Consider the following 22461-nt stretch of genomic DNA (forward strand, 5'->3'; position numbering starts at 1 on the left):
TTTAAAAACAAATGAATTAGCTCCACTCTAGTTATGTGTATTAACCTATATTGTCCAATGAGTCAGAGAGGTCTATTATGAAATTCTCTGGACAAAAAGAAGAAACATGAGATCTTCCATGTATTAAAACCAATAGTAAAAGGTTCTATAGCTGTATAAATAAGAAGAAAACAAAGAAAGAAGAGGTGGGACTGCTAAACACTGAGGATGGAGTGGAGGTTAAGAATAATCTAGGCATGGCCCAATATCTAAACAAATACTTTGCCTCAGTCTTTAATGAGGAGCTTAGGGATAATGGTAGGGTGACAAATGGGAAGGAGGATATGGAGGTAGATATTACCACATCCGAGGTAGAAGCCAAACTTGAACAGCTTAATGGGACTAAATCGGGGGGGAGGGAGGGGGCAGATAATCTTCATCCAAGAATATTAAAGGAACTGGCACATGAAATTGCAAGCCCATTAGCAAAAAATTTTAATGAATCTGTAAACTCAGGGGTTGTACTGTATGACTGGAGAATTGCTCACATAGTTCCTATTTTTAAGAAAGGGGGAAAAAAAGTGATCCGGGTAACTACAGGCCTGTTAATTTGACTTCTGTAGTATGCAAGGTCTTGGAAAAAAATTTTGAAGGAGAAAGTATTTAAGGACATTGAAGTCAATGGTAATTGGGACAAAATACAGCATGGCTTTACAAAAGGTAGATCATGTCAAACCAACCTGATCTCCTTCTTTGAGAAGGTAACAGATATTTTAGACAAAGGAAATGCAGTGGATTTAATTTACCTCGATTTCAGTAAGGCATTTGATATGTTTCCACATGGGGAATTATTAGCGAAATTGGAAAAGATGGGGATCAATGTGAAAATTGAAAGGTGGATAAGGAACTGGTTAAAGGGGAGACTACAATGGGTCACACTGAAAGGTGACCTGTGAGGCTGGAAGGAGGTTACTAGTGGAGTTTCTCAGGGATCGGTTTTGGGACCAATCTTATTTAATCTTTTTATTCCTGACCTTGGCACAAAAAGCTGGAATGTGCGAATAAAGTTTGCGGATGACACAAAGCTGGGAGGTATTGCCAATACAGAGAAGGACCGGGATATCATACAGAAAGATCTGGATGACCTTGTAAACTGGAGTAATAGTAATAGGATGAAATTTAATAGTGAAAAGTGCAAGGTCATGCATTTAGGGATTAATAACAAGAATTTTTGTTATAAACTGGGGACGCATCAGTTGGAAGTAACAGAGGAGGAGAAGGACCTCGGAGTATTGGTTGATCACAGGATGACTATAAGCCACCAACGTAATATGGCCGTGACAAAAGCTAATGCCGTCTTGGGATGCCTCAGGTGAGGTATTTCCAGTAGACATAAGGAGGTGTTAGTACCGTTATACAAGGCAGTGGTGAGACCTCATCTGTAATATTGTGTGCAGTTCTGGTCTCCCATGTTTAAGAAAGATGAATTCAAACTGGAACAGGTACAGAGAAGGGCGACTAGGATGATCCGAGGAATGGAAAACTTGTCTTATGAAAGGAGATTCAAAGAGCTTGGCTTGTTTAGCCTAACCAAAAGAAGTCTGAGAGGAGATATGATTGCTCTCTATAAATATATCAGAGGGATAAATACCACAGAGGGAGAAGAATTATTTAAGCTCTGTACCAGTGTGGACACAAGAACAAATGGATATAAACTGGCCATCAGGAAGTTTAGACTTGAAATTAGATGAAGGTTTCTAACCATCAGAGGAGTGAAGTTCTGGAACAGCCTTCCAAGGGAAGCAGTGGGGGGCTAAAGACATATCTGGCTTGAAGACTAATCTTGATAAGTTTATGGAAGGGATGATATGATGGGATAGCCTAATTTTGGCAATTAACTGATCTTCAACTATTAGTGATATATATGCCCAATGGCTTGTGATGGGATGTTAGATGGGGTGGGATCTGAGTTACTACAGAGAATTCTTTCCTGGGTGTTTGGCTCATGAGTCTGCCCACATGCTCAGGTTTAGCTGATCACCATATTTGGGGTCGGGAAGGAATTTTTCTCCTGGGCAGATTGGCAGAGGCCCTGGGGTTTTTTTTGCCTTCCTCTGTAGCGTGGGGCACGGGTCACTTGCTGGAGGATTCTCTGCACCTTGAAGTCTTTAAACCACGATTTGAGGACTTCAGTAGCTCAGACATAGGTTAGGGGTTTGTTATAGGAGTGGCTGGGTGAGATTCTCTGGCCTGTGTTGTGCAGGAGGTCAGACTAGATGATCATAATGGTCCCTTCTGACCTTAAAGTTTATGATTCTATGAAATGTGTTAAAACCCTGTGGGGCTTGGGAAAACTTATTAATAGGTCCTAGGGTCCTCCCAGAGGATCTGGATCCTCAAATACAGGAACCAGCAGCCCCTGAAGATGTGCCAATAACTGAAAGTCTCACCCCTTGTTAACATTGGCAAGTCAGGACTAGGTACGTGCATTAATCTATATTAGTTTGCTGTCCATTGTCCCCCTATCTTCCTGCTCCAGTTGCCCTCCTTCCCAAACATGGACCTAGGGCTGAGAGGGAAAAAGACTGCATACAGCTTCATTGAAACTATAAAGTTCTAAAAGACTAAAGATCACTACTTTTTTCTGAAATGTTCAGTATCAGAAACACACTTCATGGCAAAATTTTGGCAATAACTGGGTTGTTCTGAAACACATGAAAGTTTACAAAACAAATGTATGGATTTGGTATCCTTCAGATCTTAGAAAAAAGGTTTCGGAGATGTCTTGTGATGCCAGTCAAGAGCTTAACAGTAAGCTCTGAGGCACAAGAGAAGTTGTTGGATCCTTTCATGGTGGTTCTGAAAAAATGGCAAAAGACAAAAGGGCCCCTTTGAGCAGGGTCAAGTCCCACACAAAAGGTTAATCAGATCCAGCACACTCAGATCTGACTATGTCCATTCCAAAATTGAAAAGTAAGGCTGTCCATCAGGGAAAATCTTGGTGTGATGCTGGGAGACCTGGTACCAGCTCATGCCTATTCCTCTGCTGAACACTGACAAATACATACCTGAATTAGTCTGCCTCTCCTATGTGTTAGCATTGTTAAAATAGATGTTAAGTTTATAAAATGTGTATAGACTTTATTAAACTCTTGCAGGATGCTGCATGTATTAATCTCACTTATAACATCTGTACCCCACACTATAAAGTTATATTCAGGGTTTGTATTGTAATCCTCTGTAATTGTGTAAATCATCAAACAGGAAAGAAACATTAATTAACGTAAAATGCTGGCTTCCTACAGAAGGCCCACCAAGAAGGTCCATTGAAACCAAATGAATCATTGTGAAACATCAAAGAACAAAGGCTTTGGTAATTGCATTCCTCCCATCCAGTGAAGATGAGATGTGAGCATGAACACATCCCATCAGCTTGAACTTGGGGGACAGGGGAATAAAAATCCTTAACAAGAAAAAACTATATCTTTATGCTGTTTGGACTCCGAGGAGCAAGGATTACTAAGCATAACCAAAAGATCAGCAGTGCTTGGCCTGGTTTAGCAGTGAAGGACATATAGAGCTTGCTTATTATAGAAGCTTCTGTTACCTTTTGAAACTTAAGACTGTAACTCATTTGTGTGTATTTTTATCTGCTTTAGCCTTATAAATAACTCTCATTTCTTTTTCTTAGTTGTTAAATCTTTAGATAGTTTGTTATAGGATCAGCTATAAACATTGTCTTTGGTGTAAGATCTGAAGTGCGATTGACCTGGGATAAGTGATTGGTCCTTTGGGATTGGAAACAACCTGGATGTTGTGATTTTTGGTGTAAGGGACCATCTATCACAAAGGCAGGCTTACCTGGGTGACAAGATAGAGAAGTAGCTAAGGGGACTCTCTTTGACTCCATGGTTAGGCTGTTATAGTGCCTGAGGAGTTCACACTTGATATTTGTTGGTGAAATCTAAGTATAGAATTCACAGCCAGTTTGGGGTTTGTACCCTGCATCTTAACTGTCTGAGGCTGGTATTCACAATCTTGAGCCACTATAGGACAGCTTGACACTTGGCATAGACCACAACTGCCAAATCCCGTGAGTTCATCAGATCCAAAATGGTACTCAAGATCCTTCCAGAATAGATGGTTCTTTTATCACAGTCACATATAGCTACCAATGTTACTGTGATAGCTGAATACACAAATCCACAGCCAGATCCTGTACCGGATCCATGGGACAGAGCATCTAAAGAAGGGAAGAGAAAAGCACCCTCAGATTGTTGCTATTCGGATCTCCACACCTGAAAAGCAAAGTGGATGGGTGGATGAACTTCCTCATTTTTCTCCAGTCTTCTCTATCTTCTCCTAAAACACCTTTGGACTCGCTAAATAAAATTATCCTACCATTTGTTATGCTGCACGAGACCAGTTCATTTGGTCTCGCCAGTTGTATCTGCATCGGTTCCAAGGTTGGATCCTCAGTCAAAACAGGAACAGGATTGAACTAAGCCACTGGTGGTCCATGCTAGATTTCAGCCTTACAGGACAGGGTGTACTCTTAGATGTGGAGTTTTCAGACCTCATTGCCTCTGGGTTATGAATCACTACTAGAATGTGGCAAGATACTGGCAAGATTGGCCACTGTCAGTGGTCTAGTCCTATTGGCCGCCATCCAGTGCTATATACTTAGCATTATTGGCACAAGAATCCCACTTTGACTAAAGAACAATAAAAGACTTGTCCATCAGATTTGAGATTCACGGATCCAATTACGACTTCTATTTTCAGAGAGCACCTTTGTACCTTACAGTTTTGCAGAAGAAAGAACTAGTTCTTCAGGTGGAATACCAACAATTAGAGACAGAATTGGAAACAGAGATTCATCCCCTGATGAGAATGTTGGAATAAAATTTGCTTCCTCTCCTTCTGAGGATGCACTACAATTTCATTAACTTGTAAAAAGGATGGCCATAACTTTAAAACTTCTATCTGTGGCACTGGAGGAAACATCTCACCCCCTTTTCAACATTCTTGGTGCCCCATTGAAGAATAAAGTCTCTCTCCCTTTCCTAGATGCAGTAGACCTACCAAAATGTTTTGGTCTACCCTGGCATCCTGTCAACCAATTTCTAAAAAGGCAGACAAATTGTCTCATTTACCATATGAAGGGTTTTCCTTTCACTCACACCCCAATGTGCATTCTCTGGTTGTAGCAGCCTCAAGTAAATAGTACCAGAGGGGGACAAGCACTTTCTACTCTATATAGTAAAGAAGGCAAGAATTTGGATGCGATAGGAAGAAAGGTGTTTTGTTCTATGTCGCTTGGAACCACAATGGCAAATTACCATGCATATTAATTCCATTTATGGAAAAAGATTTCTACTTTCAGTAAAATACTTCATGAAGACCAGCACAAACTGGTTAATGCTATAATAACTGTCAAAATGTATCAAAACATGCCCTCAGAGCATCTTTTCATGCTTTGGATTCCTTGGCTAGGGCAGAAGCATCTCCAGTCACATTAAGAAGTCATGCATGGCTGAGATCCTCTACTCTCCCTCCTGAAACAAAGTGCAAGGTGGAGAAGCTCCCTTTTGAAGGGGATGGATAATTCAGTATTAATACTGACAAGACAGTGGAAAACATGAAAGATACAAGATCAGCTGCTTGTTCTTTGGATGTTTTTCCAACAGCAGGGGGCCTCTTGTCCTACATTTTGATACAACAGACAATTTTATCCATCATTGTCCTCTTCATAGTATCTCTCTCAAAGATGGCAATTTCACCAGCAGCAGCTGGTTTCTTTTCAAACACAGCAGAAAAGGAAGGCTTTTCAACCACAAATTACAGGGAAGTAGCGTGCAACCTCAACTTCTGCTCAGTTCCCAGGTCACAGATTTGACATGAAGATAGAGAGCTCCGAATCAATTCTACATCAGTCCTCTCCATCCCTTATTTGGGGACAGACTATCTGGCTTGTGAACAAATAGAAGTCCATAATGTCAGTCAAGTTGACCCTGGAAGTAATGGAAAAAGGGTATGTAATTCAATTCAAAACTATACCTTCTCCCAGTCTCCCAACCCTTCCCTATTCAGGAACCCCTCTCAGAAGAACTTGATAACATCAGGGGTCCAGTCCCAGTTCAGTGCAGCTCCACCTGTATTTACTTTCAGTGGTCCAGCAAGAGCACCTGTTCTGAGGCTTCCATTTCCCCAGGTGTTTGCCTTTCTTGGGTGAAGACAGTCTTACTCCCGTCTGATTGGGATATTTCCAGAATGCACAGTACCCTCCTTTCACTGTATTATTGGGAGCCAAGACAGGTGGCCCAAGCACATCTGCTTGCTTTCTCTGCAGTCATGGTTAACAGGCTCACTGCCCACAGTTGTAAGTTACAGCACAGGTCTTTCTAAGCAGCCTATTTTATTTTTCAGATAAAAGCATTACTGAGAAAACATATTAAAACCAATATAAGAAGATACACTCATGGTAATAATCTTACCAGAGATCTCCCCAACCCGAACATGGGCTCTGGGAGGAGCAGTCCTTCAATACCCCACCCAAAAGGATTTCCATGTGGTTTCAAGTTCAGCGCAGCTTCAGCTCAGAACAAACACCTAGTCTTATGAGGCCTGAGTAGGCCCAGTCTTTCCAACCCTTCCTTAAGGATTGGGGCCTGTCCATTTGCTGAATCAGGAAGAAGGCCCCAAGACTGTGTAAAACCAGGCTGTTTATTCAAAAATCCTTTCTTTGTTGGTCCCTGAGAATTGAGCTTGAACTAGTATATGTGAACTTTGTCAGGGGTGGCTTCAAAGGGGTTGATAATCAGGGCAATTCCATTATCCCCATTCTCCTAAAGGAGTTGCATACAATTCCACAATAACACATACACAATTGAATTTTTAATACAATGGATCACAAAGGTATTAACCCTAATTCAGTAAGGTTTAAATTAGTTCAGTTAAGTTTATCTTAGGTCCATAAGGTTTGTCCAGGATGTTGCATGATATTGTCAGTCTGTAACACCTGCTCCTTGTGGGTGTAATAGTGGAGGTTCCAAGAGAATTTACACATCAAGGGTTTTAATCAAGATATTTCCTCAAACTGAAGGATGGAGGGCTTCATCTGATTCTTGTTAAAGAAAGCTCAATGCCTTCCTCAGGAAATTCCTGCTTCCCATGTTGGCAGTAGTGTCCATCATACCCCCCTTTTCCACCTTAGATTGGTTCTGGCTCTTGATCTAAAGGATGCCTATTTCCATAAGGCCAAGTCACCTCAAGTATCACTGGTAGGTCAAAGACATTTTCAGTGCAAGGTTCTTCCTTTTGGTCTGTCTACTGCCCCCAGAGGTTTTATACAGTTCCTTTGTGATCTAGCAGTTCATTTAAGAAGACAAGACATTTTGTTTACCCCTCATCGCTATGACTGGCTACTAAAATAGACAATGCAAGAAAATCTTTTCCATGATACTCATTATACATGTTCCCTCTTCAAAGACCTGGGACATTTTAATTAATGTGAGGAAGTCATGCCTATGTCTCCCACAGAAAATCCCAATTATAGGGAAGGCAGGCTTTTTCTGACAGATGAGATTTCTGAAACTTCAGACAACCATATGTAGGCTTCATTGCCAACTTATCCAGATAAGAGGGTTTTTTCTGACACGTATGGCTCTAATGGCTGCAGCAATTCATGTCACATCATCCTCTCTTCTCAGAATGGGAACTCTGCAGTACTTGTTGGCAGTAAATTACAGACCAAGTACAGACAGTATGTGAAAATTTCTAACCATAAGAGAAGATGTGCTGACCTCCTTAATGTGCTGGACTCAGAGTACAAATGTTGTAAGAGGGATATTATTCAATCTTTAGCTCCATCAATGACTGTGACATTGGGTGCTTCCAACAGGGGGAAGGGGAATCATCTCAACTCTCTGTCAGTTTGAGGACACTGAAACTCTCAGGAAAAGAGTCTATACATAAACACATTAGAGTTGAGAGAGATATGTCTGTCTGCCAAATCTTCTCTACCTCACATCAAAGGGAAGGTAGTTAGTCACGTATTATATCAATAAGCAAGGCAGAGTTTTATTAATCTCAGTTGTGCAGTGAGGCAATCAAGTTGCAGGATTGGTGTGTCCAGCACAACATTTATCCCATAGCCCTCTCATCTGATGGGAAAGTGCAATGACTGGTGGATCAACTACGTAGAGACATGATGCAATTACACAAATGATCAGTACAGAAGAAACTAATACACAACATCTTCAACCTCTGGGAATTTCCAGATAAAGACCTATTTGCCACCAGACGTAATACAGTGTCACTAATTCTGATCAAGAGCAAGAAAGGACACCTAATCCATATTGGATGTGTTTCTCCTGAGTTGGGGAAAAGGCCTGCTGTATACTTGCCATTGAATGCAGAAATTCTTGAGAAAGATAAAACAGTATAGAACCAAAATGATCCCAGTTGCTCCAGCATGGCTGGGGGCAAAAATGGTACACCAACCTACTGCTGCTACTGAGGGAATTGACAGACTGATTCTGGCATTACTGGATTTATTGTTGCAACAACAGGGCAGGATTTACCATCTGGATACTTTATCTCGACCTCTGACTGCGTGGGCTAAAGGATTTTAACAGACTTTAAAAAATCTTCTCCTTCAGAAGTGCAACAGGTGCTACTCAGTTCTAAAACAATCTACCAGAAAATGTTTTAACCTTAAATGACTGAGGTTTGTAAACTGAATGCATAACAAATCAGAACCATCAGTATTAACACCAATTCTGGAATACTTATTTCAGTTAGTTTCAGATCTGTCAGTTTCCTCTTTATGGCTCCAGGTAGCATCTATATCAGCATTCTGTTTTCATAGACATTACATTTGACTTTGCGCACAGTACGGTCAAGACATATATGAAAGGACTTTCTAATTTGTAACCACCTGTAAAAGACGCAATTCCACCATGGGATCTCAAGTAAGTCTTAGCACAACTCGTAAAGTTGCCTTTTGAGCCTTAGGCAGAGTGCTCTCTATTCCGTTTGTCTATTAAAACTACTTTTATAATAGCTATAATTTCAGCTGGGCAAGTGAGCAAGTTACATACCCTTGTGGCTGGACCAATTTTCACTATTTTTCACAAATATAAGGGTGGTGCTTTGTCCTAACCCAGTATTTTTATTTAGTATTGAAATTTCACATTAATCAAACAATAAATTTACCAGTTTTGTTCCTCATGGTCACAAGAGTGAATCAAGGTTACATACTTTGGATACTCAGAGAACCCTAACTTATTATCTGAGTAGGACTAAGGAATTTCACAGGCCTCCTAAATCTCTTTTTTTCCTATGCAGTCAGGCTGTCTCGGCACAAACAATATCTAAATGGGTTAGACAGTGTATTCAGGAAAGCTATAGATTAGCAACTATTCTCCCCCTGCTGGATTATATCACATTCTGCTAGAGCAATGGCTACATCCTTGGCATGTCTTAGACATGTGCCAGTTTGGAAGGTATGTAGGGTTGCCACTTGAAGCATTGTACATACTTTTACTTAACATTATACATTAGTTCTGGCACCTAGAGTAGACACCCAGTTTGATAGAGTTGTACTTCAGTCCTTATTTAATTAGGACACTGAGTTCCACCTCCCATTTATGGAGTACTGCTTTCCAAACTATGCCAGGAGTGGGAATATGCAGAGGACATTCAAAGAAGAAATGAAGGTTATGTACAATCAACCTATGGAACTCATTGCCAGCGGATGTTGTGAAGGCCAAATTATAACTGGGTTCAAAAAAAAAATTAGATAAGTTCATGGAGGGTAGGTACATCAATGGCTGTTAGCCAAGATAGTCAGGGAGGCAACCCCATGTTTTGGGTGTCCCTAAGCCTCTGGGACTGGACAACAGAGGATGGATCACTTGATAATTGCCCTCTTCTTTTCATTCCCCTTGAAGCATCTGACATTGGCCATTGTCGGAAGACATGATACTGGGCTAGATGGATCACTGATCTGACCCAATATGGCTGTTCTTATGTTCTTACCTGTAACCAGAGTTCTTTGAGATGGGGTCTGGATCTCTACCCCCTCCCGCTCTTCCTCACAGTCCTAATAAAAACTACCTCTGAGGCAGTGGTGGAATGAACTGAGGCAGCAGCAGTTCCTTGCACTTTTTATAACCTTTCCATCAGAATATTCAGGAACACTGAGGGAAGTGGTGGAGAGATGCATGAGCACTTTAACGGACACTACTAGGAGAAAGCTCCACTGTTCAGGCTGCACCAGCCAGCACAACCCAGGAGTGTGAATATGCACAGTCCATCTTGAAGAACTCTGGTTACAAATAAGTAACCTTCATTTTAAACCAGCTGAAAATCTGGCCCTTTTAAAAGATGCTTCATGCAAGTCAGGAGCATATTGTATCTGTAATTAAGCAGACTCTTCGTAATTATGGTCTTTAAAGAAAATTAGAGCCTTAAACTTCAGAGGGAAATAATTTATTTAGAAAACTGAGTTGTCGGGCTTTGTGCAGTAATATTTTTCAGTAACATTTTATTTAGTATTAATATATTTTTAGCTTACTTCACACATACAAGAGCTGGACTGATAGAAAACATAATGGCTCCATCAGTGTTCTGAATGATTTATGAACAACGTTAGTACAGAATATAATTCATGGATGTACAAAATGTTACCCATTGTTCTCTCAAGGATCATTTGTCTGTGTATAACAACAGGCATATTAATATCTCTTCAAATCGAAATTGTACGTGCCATTGCTATGCGTTTCATCCAAAGACAGATGGACAGAGCACTCTGTCTGCTAATAAAGGGAACTGTATAGTACCAAAATGTGCCATTTAGCTACTGGCCTAAAGGTGAGATCTGAAAATATAAAGGAGTTAAAATGTCTGCAGCCATGTTTCGGTAGGTAAGTATGCAGCATTATGTCTTGAATGCAGATTCAAAAATTGAATCTGAGAAATTGTAGCTGCTTTTTGGAGGACAGGGTGGGCATTGATTAACATGATGCAATATTAAAAACTTTCAGTGGATAGGTTAGATAGATCAGATTAGACAGACCTGTGATCAATCCTCTAGACCATGTGGACTCTAGAGAGATAATGCCTCTTCTTCCCTGAACATTTTCAAAATTAGTAAGTGCACATTTTCATGCAAAAGGGGCTTTTTTTCAGACTACAGAACCAATATTTGTCAGCTATCAGAGACTGCAACAAAATTTAAAATTTCAGAGGAGAGAAATATTATACAAACCATTGAGTAAAGAATTTTATACTAATGTTTTACAAAAATATTTTCAGCATTTTAATCCATATATATTTTCTAGAGTTAATAAGTATATTTCAACAGATGTATATTTCAGATGTAAGTGTTAATGCAAGGAGGCACTAGTACCTTGTAATTCTTCATGTTGTCACTAAATTCTATATTTATTGCTGACATTTATTTCTACAGGTGACTGAGCTGGAGTGTGTGAGCAGTCAAGCAAATGCAGTCCATACACATAAAACAGAATTAAACCAGACAATACAGGAATTAGAATCCACACTGAAGAAGAAAGAAGAGGTATTTGCTAATGTTGTTCATAACATTTTAAAGTGGCTTTAAAAATCATGTTATTTATGACAGTTTGTAATGTTAATCTTAAATCTGCTTGTGAGCACAGAGGTAATTTCTGTTTGGACTAAAGTAAGAAGAATCCATTTTTTAGCCTTTTTGAGGCTAATAATAAATTTTCTTAGATTGTCAATCACAACTATTGTTTGGATTTTAGTGTATCTGAGCCAAAAATCTGCATTTTTCTGTTCACTCTTCCCAAGTACCTTTCTTTGCAAAAGAAAGCATGTACTGAAGCATGCAGCATTTCTGAAGCGCTGTGAATCCCATTTATAGACAAGCAATGTCAGTACAAGTATTTATTTTAAAAAGCAGCTATAAGCACTGCTTTCCTTTATTGGGGAAGTGAGTTCATGGTGAGAAACAAACCAATCTTTATGTGTTAAGATTATTTTAATATAGCTGCCCCTTTCTTCTAAATAAGCTCCACCCTCTACTCAGTGCTGCTTGTTGTGCCGTCAGCCAGGGTCTGGGCCAGCAGCAGGAGGGTATGGGGAATTAGAGAAGCCACCTGTGCTGCCCCAAAGTGAAGCACACACACACCCCCAAAAGGGATAGCTACCTATATTGAAGTGGGAGGATAAGAGGGAGAAGGGAGCTGACTGTGGCGGGAATTGGCTTTTGTGGCTCCCCCATTATCAAAAATTCCAAGACAAGCAGTATCATAGAATCATAGAATATCAGGGTTGGAAGGGACCCCAGAAGGTCATCTAGTCCAACCCCCTGCTCAAAGCAGGACCAATTCCCAGTTAAATCATCCCAGCCAGGGCTTTGTCAAGCCTGACCTTAAAAACCTCTAAGGAAGGAGATTCTACCACCTCCCTAGGTAACGCATTCCAGTGTTTCACCACCCTCTTAGTGAAAAAGTTTTTCCTAATATCCAATCTAAACCTCCCCCACTGCAACTTGAGACCATTACTCCTCGTTCTGTCATCTGCTACCATTGAGAACAGTCTAGAGCCATCCTCTTTGGAACCCCCTTTCAGGTAGTTGAAAGCAGCTATCAAATCCCCCCTCATTCTTCTCTTCTGCAGGCTAAACAATCCCAGCTCCCTCAGCCTCTCCTCATAACTCATGTGTTCCAGTCCCCTAATCATTTTTGTTGCCCTTCGCTGGACTCTCTCCAATTTATCCACATCCTTCTTGAAGTGTGGGGCCCAAAACTGGACACATTACTCCAGATGAGGCCTCACCAATGTCGAATAGAGGGGAACGATCACGTCCCTCGATCTGCTCGCTATGCCCCTACTTATACATCCCAAAATGCCACTGGCCTTCTTGGCAACAAGGGCACACTGCTGACTCATATCCAGCTTCTCGTCCACTGTCACCCCTAGGTCCTTTTCCGCAGAACTGCTGCCTAGCCATTCGGTCCCTAGTCTGTAGCTGTGCATTGGGTTCTTCCGTCCCAAGTGCAGGACCCTGCACTTATCCTTATTGAACCTCATCAGATTTCTTTTGGCCCAATCGTCCAATTTGTCTAGGTCTTTCTGTATCCTATCCCTCCCCTCCAGCGTATCTACCACTCCTCCCAGTTTAGTATCATCCGCAAATTTGCTGAGAGTGCAATCCACACCATCCTCCAGATCATTTATGAAGATATTGAACAAAACTGGCCCCAGGACCGACCCTTGGGGTACTCCACTTGATACTGGCTGCCAACTAGATATGGAGCCATTGATCACTACCCGTTGAGCCCGACAATCTAGCCAGCTTTCTACCCACCTTGTAGTGCATTCATCCAGCCCATACTTCCTTAACTTGCTGACAAGAATACTGTGGGAGACCGTGTCAAAAGCTTTGCTAAAGTCAAGAAACAATACATCCACTGCTTTCCCTTCATCCACAGAACCAGTAATCTCATCATAAAAGGCGATTAGATTAGTCAGGCATGACCTTCCCTTGGTGAATCCATGCTGGCTGTTCCTGATCACTTTCCTCTCATGCAAGTGCTTCAGGATTGATTCTTTGAGGACCTGCTCCATGATTTTTCCAGGGACTGAAGTGAGGCTGACTGGCCTGTAGTTCCCAGGATCCTCCTTCTTCCCTTTTTTAAAGATTGGCACTACATTAGCCTTTTTCCAGTCATCCGGGACTTCCCCGGTTCGCCACGAGTTTTCAAAGATAATGGCCAATGGCTCTGCAATCACAGCCGCCAATTCCTTCAGCACTCTCGGATGCAACTCGTCCGGCCCCATGGACTTGTGCACGTCCAGCTTTTCTAAATAGTCCCTAACCACCTCTATCTCCACAGAGGGCTGGCCATCTCTTCCCCATTTTGTGATGCCCAGCGCAGCAGTCTGGGAGCTGACCTTGTTAGTGAAAACAGAGGCAAAAAAAGCATTGAGTACATTAGCTTTTTCCACATCCTCTGTCACTAGGTTGCCTCCCTCATTCAGTAAGGGGTCCACACATTCCTTGGCTTTCTTCTTGTTGCCAACATACCTGAAGAAACCCTTCTTGTTACTCTCAACATCTCTGGCTAGCTGCAGCTCCAGGTGCGATTTGGCCCTCCTGATAACATTCCTACATGCCCGAGCAATATTTTTATACTCTTCCCTGGTCATATGTCCAACCTTCCACTTCTTGTAATCTTCTTTTTTATGTTTAAGATCCGCTAGGATTTTACCATTAAGCCAAGCTGGTCGCCTGCCATATTTACTATTCTTTCGACTCATCAGAATGGTTTGTCCCTGTAACCTCAACAGGGATTCCTTGAAATACAGCCAGCTCTCCTGGACTCCTTTCCCCTTCAAGTTAGTCCCCCAGGGGATCCTGGCCATCCGTTCCCTGAGGGAGTCGAAGTCTGCTTTCCTGAAGTCCAGGGGTCCGTATCCTGCTGCTTACCTTTCTTCCCTGCATCAGGATCCTGAACTCAACCAACTCATGGTCACTGCCTCCCAGATTCCCATCCACTTTTGCTTCCCCCACTAATTCTACCCGGTTTGTGAGCAGCAGGTCAAGAAAAGCGCCCCCCCTAGTTGGCTCCTCTAGCACTTGCACCAGGAAATTGTCCCCTACGCTTTCCAAAAACTTCCTGGATTGTCTATGCACCGCTGTATTGCTCTCCCAGCAGATATCAGGAAAATTAAAGTCACCCATGAGAATCAGGGCATGCGATCTAGTAGCTTCCGTGAGCTGCCGGAAGAAAGCCTCATCTACCTCATCCCCCTGGTCCGGTGGTCTATAGCAGACTCCCACCACTACATCACTCTTGTTGCACACACTTCTAAACTTAATCCAGAGACACTCAGGTTTTTCTGCAGTTTCGTACTGGAGCTCTGAGCAGTCATACTGCTCCTTTACATACAGTGCTACTCCCCCACCTTTTCTGCCCTGCCTGTCCTTCCTGAACAGTTTATAACCATCCATGACAGTACTCCAGTCATGTGAGTTATCCCACCAAGTCTCTGTTATTCCGATCACGTCATAGTTCCTTGACATCACCAGGACCTCCAGTTCTCCCTGCTTGTTTCCAAGGCTTTGTGCATTTGTATATAAGCACTTGAGATAACCTGTTGATCGCCCCTCATTCCCAGTATGAGGCAGGAGCCCTCCCCTCACAGACATTCCCGCCTGTGCTTCCTCCCGGTATCCTGCTTTCCCACTTACTTCAGGGCTTTGGTCTCCTTCCCCCGGTGAACCTAGTTTAAAGCCCTCCTCACTAGGTTAGCCAGCCTGCTGGCAAAGATGCTCTTCCCTCTCTTCGTAAGATGGAGCCCGTCTCTGCCCAGCACTCCTCCTTCATGGAACACCATCCCGTGGTCAAAGAAACCAAAGCCTTCTCTCCGACACCACCTGCGTAGCCATTCGTTGACTTCCACGATTCGACGCTCCCTACCTAGGCCTTTTCCTTCCACGGGGAGGATGGACGAGAACACCACCTGCGCCTCAAACTCCTTTATCCTTCTTCCTAGAGCCACATAGTCCGCAGTGATCCGCTCAAGGTCATTCTTGGCAGTATCATTGGTGCCCACGTGGAGAAGCAGGAAGGGGTAGCGATCCGAGGGCTTGATGAGTCTCGGCAGTCTCTCCGTCACATCGCGAATCTTAGCCCCTGGCAAGCAGCAGACTTCTCGGTTTTCCCGGTCAGGGCGGCAGATAGATGACTCAGTCCCCCGGAGGAGAGAGTCCCCGACCACCACCACCCGCCTTCTCCTCTTGGGAGTGGTGGTCGTGGAACCCCCAACCTCAGGACAGCGCATCTCATGCCTTCCAACCAGCGGAGTCTCCTTCTGCTTTCTCGCCCCAGACATATCATCTGGTCCACTCTCCGCAACGATACCTGTGGAGAGAACATGAAAGCGGTTAGTTACCTGTGTCTGTGTTACTGGAACCCGGACATTCCGCTTACCTCTTCTGGAGGTCACATGTTGCCAAGCTTCTTCACTGGCCTCTTGGCTCTTCTGTGCAACCTGCTCTATATCTGTAGAGCTTTGTGCCCCTAGAAGCCTATCCTGAGTTTTGTCCAGGAAATCCTCAGTTTCCCGTATGCAACGCAGGGTTGTTATCTGTTGCTCCAGACCTTCAATCTTCTCTTCCAATATGGAGACCAGCTTGCACTTTGTACAGACAAAGTCGCTTCTGTCCTGTGGAAGAAAGACAAACATGGCACATCCAGTGCAGGTCACAACAGCTGAACCCCCCCCCCCCCTTCCATATCACCTTCCTACTACGAGCTTCCTCAGAGCAGTTTGCAAGACGTAAGCCTCACTGGGCTCACTCCAGTATATAGGAACATAGGCATTGCCATACTGGGTCAGACCAGTAGTTTCCAACAGTGGCCAGCACCAGATGTTTAAGAGAAAGTGCAAGAAACCCTGACATCGGCAGTTATGGAATAACTTCGCCACAGGGCAAGTTTCTTCCTAACCCCTGTTAGAGATCAGCTTGTGTCCTGAGATGTGGGGTTGTGTATTGGTTTCTTTTTTCCTGTTGTTTTTTAATCCTTACTGTTGTAATTCTGTGTGCTCTTGTTGTTGCCGTAAACATCCAGTCCTCCTTTGATTCCTGCTAAGCTCTTGGCCTCAGTGATATCTTGTGGCAAATTGGTCAACAGCATAATTGTGCATTGTGGGGGGAAATATTTATCAGTTTTAAAGCTGCTGCCTTTCAATTTCATTGACCAACTGCTTGTTCTTGTATCGTGAGAATGAGTGAACAGAAATGTCTGATCTAATCTCTATACCGTTCATTTTGTATACCTTTATCATCTTCATCCCCTCATACTTTCTCTAAACTAAAAACACCATTCTTATCAGTCTCTCTTCATATGGCAGTCAGTGGTCAGAACTTTGTGTTCAGGCAATTTCTGTTCCCTCTCTCTTGCTGCTGCTGGCTTCATCCCTTGCTAATGATATAGGAAGCAGCTCCCCACTGAAGTCTGGACTTCTCTTTTGAAAAGGAGTACATTGGTGTGCACTAAAATATTTTTTTTTAAATAAATACAGACCAGGATTGAGCTTTTAGTTACCATGACCCTCAATTTTCCAGAAAAAATATTCCAGCCTTGCTGGGGTGGGAGATTAAGAGAAACTCCACAAAGCTTAAACTTTGATGGCAAATATGTTGTTTGAGTTGTTACACTTTTCAAGATGGAATTGCTCATTGTTGGCATATGAATATCTAACATACAGATCAATAAATTACAGAAGTTGCTGATTGCATACTATTGGGGGGGAGGGGCTTTGAACTCCACCCACAAGAAGTGTCAAGGTAAGCAGCTGCTCAGTGTCAGTTTTGGTATAATTGGAACGATTTGGCCTGGAAAAGAATAAGTGGCTTATTTGCACTGAGTTAAGATCCGGTAATGTTGTTAAAGGGATTTGTTTTTCCTTCCTCAGGAAATAGAAAGATTGAAACAAGAAATTGATAATGCCAGAGAGCTTCAGGCACAGAGGGATGCTTTGACCCAGAAGCTCCAGGTAAGCATCAGTACAGTGTGTGTATATATGTGTATATATTTTATAGGAAGATGGGCAGTAGGCAGACGCTTATATTTATCATATGCACAGCTTATCTTTTCCTGGCTAGATTCACCCAAACTGGCAGAGAGAGGTGCAATTTATGCCTCCATGAACCAGTCTGGACCCCATGTCCTCCAGGGGGAATTCACACCAAATTGCCATTTGCCCTCCCTTGGGCCATTTGACCTAACTGCTCCATAGGGGAGCAGTTTTAAGTTGCAGCTGGAGCTCCACATAGAAGCTACTGTAGTGGAAGCTGCTTAGGAGATGCACCACATTAATGCATTCTCTGGCCACTTTCCTTCACTGGCCACTCTCTTCCCATTTTGAGCACTACTTGGCTTCTCTCAGGCCTTTCTGGCAGACCTGCTGCCATTGAGTGCCTTCATCAGGTTATTTAGAACACACGGGGATGAATCTAGATCAAATTGCAACTGTACTGTAATAAAATTTGATTTTAAAGTGTCCATTTATATAGTATCTCTTTATTCCTTGTTGGTTTGAATAACTTTACAATTCTTAACATTCTCTCAGGAGTCTCTAAACTCAGGATTTGGGTTGGGGGGTCTTACTAGGGTGTGTTTATTTTGTTTGTAAAAATTGTTTTTAGAGCTGAATGCCTCTGCAAATTGGAAATGGAACATGCAGCCTTTCATCTTTCAAAATCAGTTTAAATTTAGCCCCAATTTGAAAATTGTTAGTCTGACAATTCAGTAGTCCTGTGTAAAATGAATTGGTGACCTCAGTCTGTCCCTTTAACTGAAAACCATATGGCAGACTTGGCAGAAGCCCAGATGTAGTTGGTGACTGAACTATTCTTTTATTTTGAGGAGAGATGGGCATTAACTAATACCCTGTGTTCAAACACCTCCAAAATTTAGGAGCTTTGAAATTCATATCTGAATTGTGTCTCTTGGGCCCACATCTAATTCCTAGAACAGGTCCCTACAGATCTAGATTTAAATGTGTAGACAGGGCAGGGAAGAGGCTTGCATTGCCTTTTTCTGTGTCTGTTAGAATCATAGAACCATAGGATTAGAAGGGACTGCAAGGATAATATAATCTATCCCCCTGCAAAGGTGCAGGATTTGTTGTGTCTAAACCATCCAAGACAGATGGCTATCCAGTCTCCTTTCTAAAACCTGCAGTGAAAGAGCTTCCCTACATAGTCTGTTCCATTGTCCTACTGTTCTTACAATTAGAACGTTTTTCCTGAGATTTAATCTAAATCTGCTGTGCTGTAGTTTGAACCCATTTCCTATTGTCCTGCCCTCTGTGGCACAAGAGAACAACTTTTCCATCTTTTTTATGGCAGCCTTTCAAGTATTTGGAGACTGCTATCATGTCCCCCTTAATCTTCTTTTTTTCAAACTAAACATACTTCAGCCCTTGCTCACATATGGCTTGCATTTCATCCCTTTGATCATCTTTGTCACTTGCCTCTGGATCCTTTCCAGTTTCTCTACATCCTTTTTATAAATTGGTGACTAAAATGGGACACTACTCTAGCTGAGGCCTAACCAGTGCCAAGCAGAGCAGTACTATCACCTCCTGTGTCTTGCATGCTATGCATCTGTTAATGCAACCTAAAATTGCATTTGCTTTTTTTGCAACAGCATTGCTGACACACATTGATGTTGTGATCCACCACAACTCCCAGATCCTTCTCAGCAGTGCTGCTAGCAAGCCAGTTAGCCAGCCCCCCGCACCCTTTTGTATTTGTGCATTTGGTTTTTCTTTCCTGTAGCACTTTACATTTGTCTTTGTTGAATTTCATTTTGTTGTCTATAGCCCAGTTCTCCAATTTATCAAGATCCCTTTGAATTTTAGTTCTAGCCTCCAAAGTGTTGGCAACCCCCTCCCCAGCTTTGTGTCATCTGCAAACTTGATCAGCATGCTCTTTATACCTACATCCAGATCATTAATAAAGATGTTAAACAACACCAGATCCAGAACAGATCCCTGTGGAACCCCACTTAATACCTCCCTCCAATCTTATATCATTCCCATGGGCCGCAGGTTGCCCACCACTGTTCTTCATCCTCCAGATATTCTCAAATCAAATGATTTATACATTGCTCTCAGGTATCAAAGTCAGGCTGACTGGTCTATAGTTCATCAGCTCCTCCTTTCCCCCCTTTTTAAAGATGGGCACTATATTAGCCCTTCTCCAGTCTTCAGGGACCTCTCCTGTCATCTGTGAGTTTGGCTATTTTTATTATTTTTTTCTTTCTGCAATGGTGTCTGTAAAGTCCATAATCTGACTCTATGTGGCTTGATAATTCCTGAATACAGCCATCTCTGACTAATTAAATATCTCCCCTGCCACATTTAGGATGTTGCCACATTTAGGACCCAGCCATTTTTGACCAAGGATCCCTTGTCTCCAAAACTCAGCCAGCCAAAGCACAATTGGAGTTGCAGCTAGCAAGGGATGTGAAGGGTAACAAGAAGGGTTTCTACAGGTATGTTAGAAACAAGAAGAAGGTCAGGGAAAGTGTGGAACCCTTACTAACTTGGGGAGGCAGTCTAGTGACAGAGGATGTGGAAAAAGCTGAAGTATTCAATGCTTGTTTTCCCTTCGTCTTCACAGCCAAGGTCAGCTCCCAGGCTGCTGCACTGGGCAGCACAGTATGAGGAGGTGGTGAACAGTCCTCAGTGGTGAAAGAACAGGTTAAGGACTATTTAGAAAAGCTGGACATGCACAAGTCCATGGGGCCGGATCTAATGCATCCAAAGGTGCTGAGGGAGTTGGCTGATGTGATTGTAGAGCCATTGACCATTATCTCAGAAAACTCGTGGCAGTCGGGGGAGGTCCCAGATGATAGGAAAAAGGCAAATATAGTGCCCATCTTTAAAAAAGGGAAGAAGGAGAATCGGGAACTACAGACTTCAGTCCCTGGAAAAATCATGGAGCAGGTCCTCAAAGAATCCATTTTGAAGCACTTCGAGGAGAGGAAGGTGATCAGGAACAGTCAACATGGATTCACCATAGGCAAGTCATGCCTTACCAACCTGAATGCCTTCTATGATAAGATAAGTGGCTCTGTGGATATGGGGAAAGTGGTGGACGTGATATATCGTGACTTTAGCAAAGCTTTTGATACAATCTTCCACGGTATTCTTGCCAGCAAGTTAAACAGGTATGGATTGGATGAATGAACTATAAGATGGATAGAAAGCTGGCTAGGTCGTCGGGCTCAACGGGTAGTGATCAATGGCTTGATGTCTAGATGGCAGCCGGTATCAAGAGGAGTGCCCCAGGGGTCAGTCCTGGGGCCGGTTTTGTTCAACATCTTCGTTAATGATCTAGATGATGGGATGGATTGCACCCTCAGCAAGTTCGTGGATGACACTAAACTAGGGTGAGAGGTAGATACGCTGGAGAGTTGGGATAGGGTCCAGAGTGACCTAAATAAATTGGAGGATTGGACCAAAAGAAATCTGAGGTTCAACAAGGACAAGTGCAAAGTCCTGTACTTAGGACAGAAGAATCCCATGCACCGCTACAGGCTGGGGACCGACTGGCTAAGCGGCAGTTCTGAAGAAAAGGACCTGGGGATTACAGTGGACAAGAAGCTGGATATGAGTCAACAGTGTGCCCTTGTTGCCAAGAAGACTAACGGCATACTGGGCTGCATTAGTAGGAGCATTGCCAGCAGATCGAGGGAAGTGATTATTCCCCTCTATTCGGCACTGGTGAGGCCACAACTGGAGTACTGCATCCAGTTTTGGGTCCCCCACTACAGAAAGGATTTGGACAAATTGGAGAGAATCCAATAGAGGGCAACGGAAATGATTTGGGTGCTGGGGCACATGACTTATGAGAAGAGACTGAGGGAACTGGGCTTATTTAGTCTGCAGAAGAGAAGAGTGAGGAGGGATTTGATAGCAGCCTTCAGCTACCTGTAGGGGGGTTCCAAAGAGGATGGAGCTCGGCTGTTCTCAGTGGTGGCAGATGACAGAACAAGGAGCAATGGTCTCAAGTTGCAGTGGGGGGAGGTCTAGGTTGGATATTAGGAAAAAACATTTCACTAGGAGGGTGGTGAAGCACTGGAGTGGGTTAATTAGGGAGGTGGTGGAATCTCCATTCTTAAAGGTTTTTAAGGCCCGACTTGACAAAGCCCTGGCCGGGATGATTTAGTTGGGGTTGGTCCTGCTTTGATCAGCGGGTTGGACTAGTCTCTTCCAACCCTAATCTTGTATGATTCTATGAGGAGTCAGTCCTGGGTCTGGTATTATTCAATATTTTTATTAATGACTTAGATAATGGAGTGGAGAATGTGCTTATGACATTTGGAGATGACACCAATCTGGAAGGGTTGCAAGCACTTTGAAGACAGGATTAGAATTCAAAATGACCTTGACACATTAGAGAATTAGTCTGAAATCAACAAGATGAAATTCAAAACAAACAAGTGCAGTGGTGGGCAACCTGCCGCATGTGGCTCATCAGGGTAATCCAGTGGCGGGCCGTGAGATACTTTGTTTACATTGACTGTCCACAGGCACGGGCAGCCCCCTGAGCGCTGCAAGTTTCATCACTGTAAAGTGGCAGTGTAGACAGTGCACCAGCGCTGGGAGCCGCGCTTCCAGCACTGGTACTTACGCCCCTTGTGGGGGTGGTTTTTTACAGCGCTGGGAGAAAAGCTTTAACGATGTAGCTCTGTTCTGGAATAGACTTCGAAGGGAGATTGTGGAATCTCCATCTTTGGAAGTTTTTGAGAACAAGTTGGACAAACATCTGCCAGGGATGGTCTAGGTTTACTTGATCCTGCCTCAGCAAAGGGGTTTAGACTTGGTGACTTCTCAAGGTCCCTTCCAGCCCTTCATTTCTGTGATTCTCTGATCTATCTTCTGTTTTCAGATCTCATCTAA

The 22461-nt window shown here is 43.0% G+C and overlaps 1 protein-coding gene across 1 annotated transcript in view; it reads left to right on the forward strand.

Moving 5' to 3' along the window:
• The window catches only part of HOMER1 (homer scaffold protein 1), a 155004-nt gene that overhangs the window by 127446 nt on the left and 5097 nt on the right, over positions 1-22461 (forward strand). The window contains exons 7-8 of the mRNA XM_084629669.1: positions 11456-11566; positions 17461-17541. Of these exons, the coding sequence (XP_084485795.1) occupies positions 11456-11566; positions 17461-17541 (192 nt within the window). The remainder of the gene's footprint in view (positions 1-11455; positions 11567-17460; positions 17542-22461) is intronic.

Source organism: Lepidochelys olivacea (genome assembly GCF_965140295.1).
Source record: "Lepidochelys olivacea isolate rLepOli2 genome assembly, chromosome: 5".
Taxonomy (NCBI): Eukaryota; Metazoa; Chordata; order Testudines; family Cheloniidae; genus Lepidochelys; species Lepidochelys olivacea.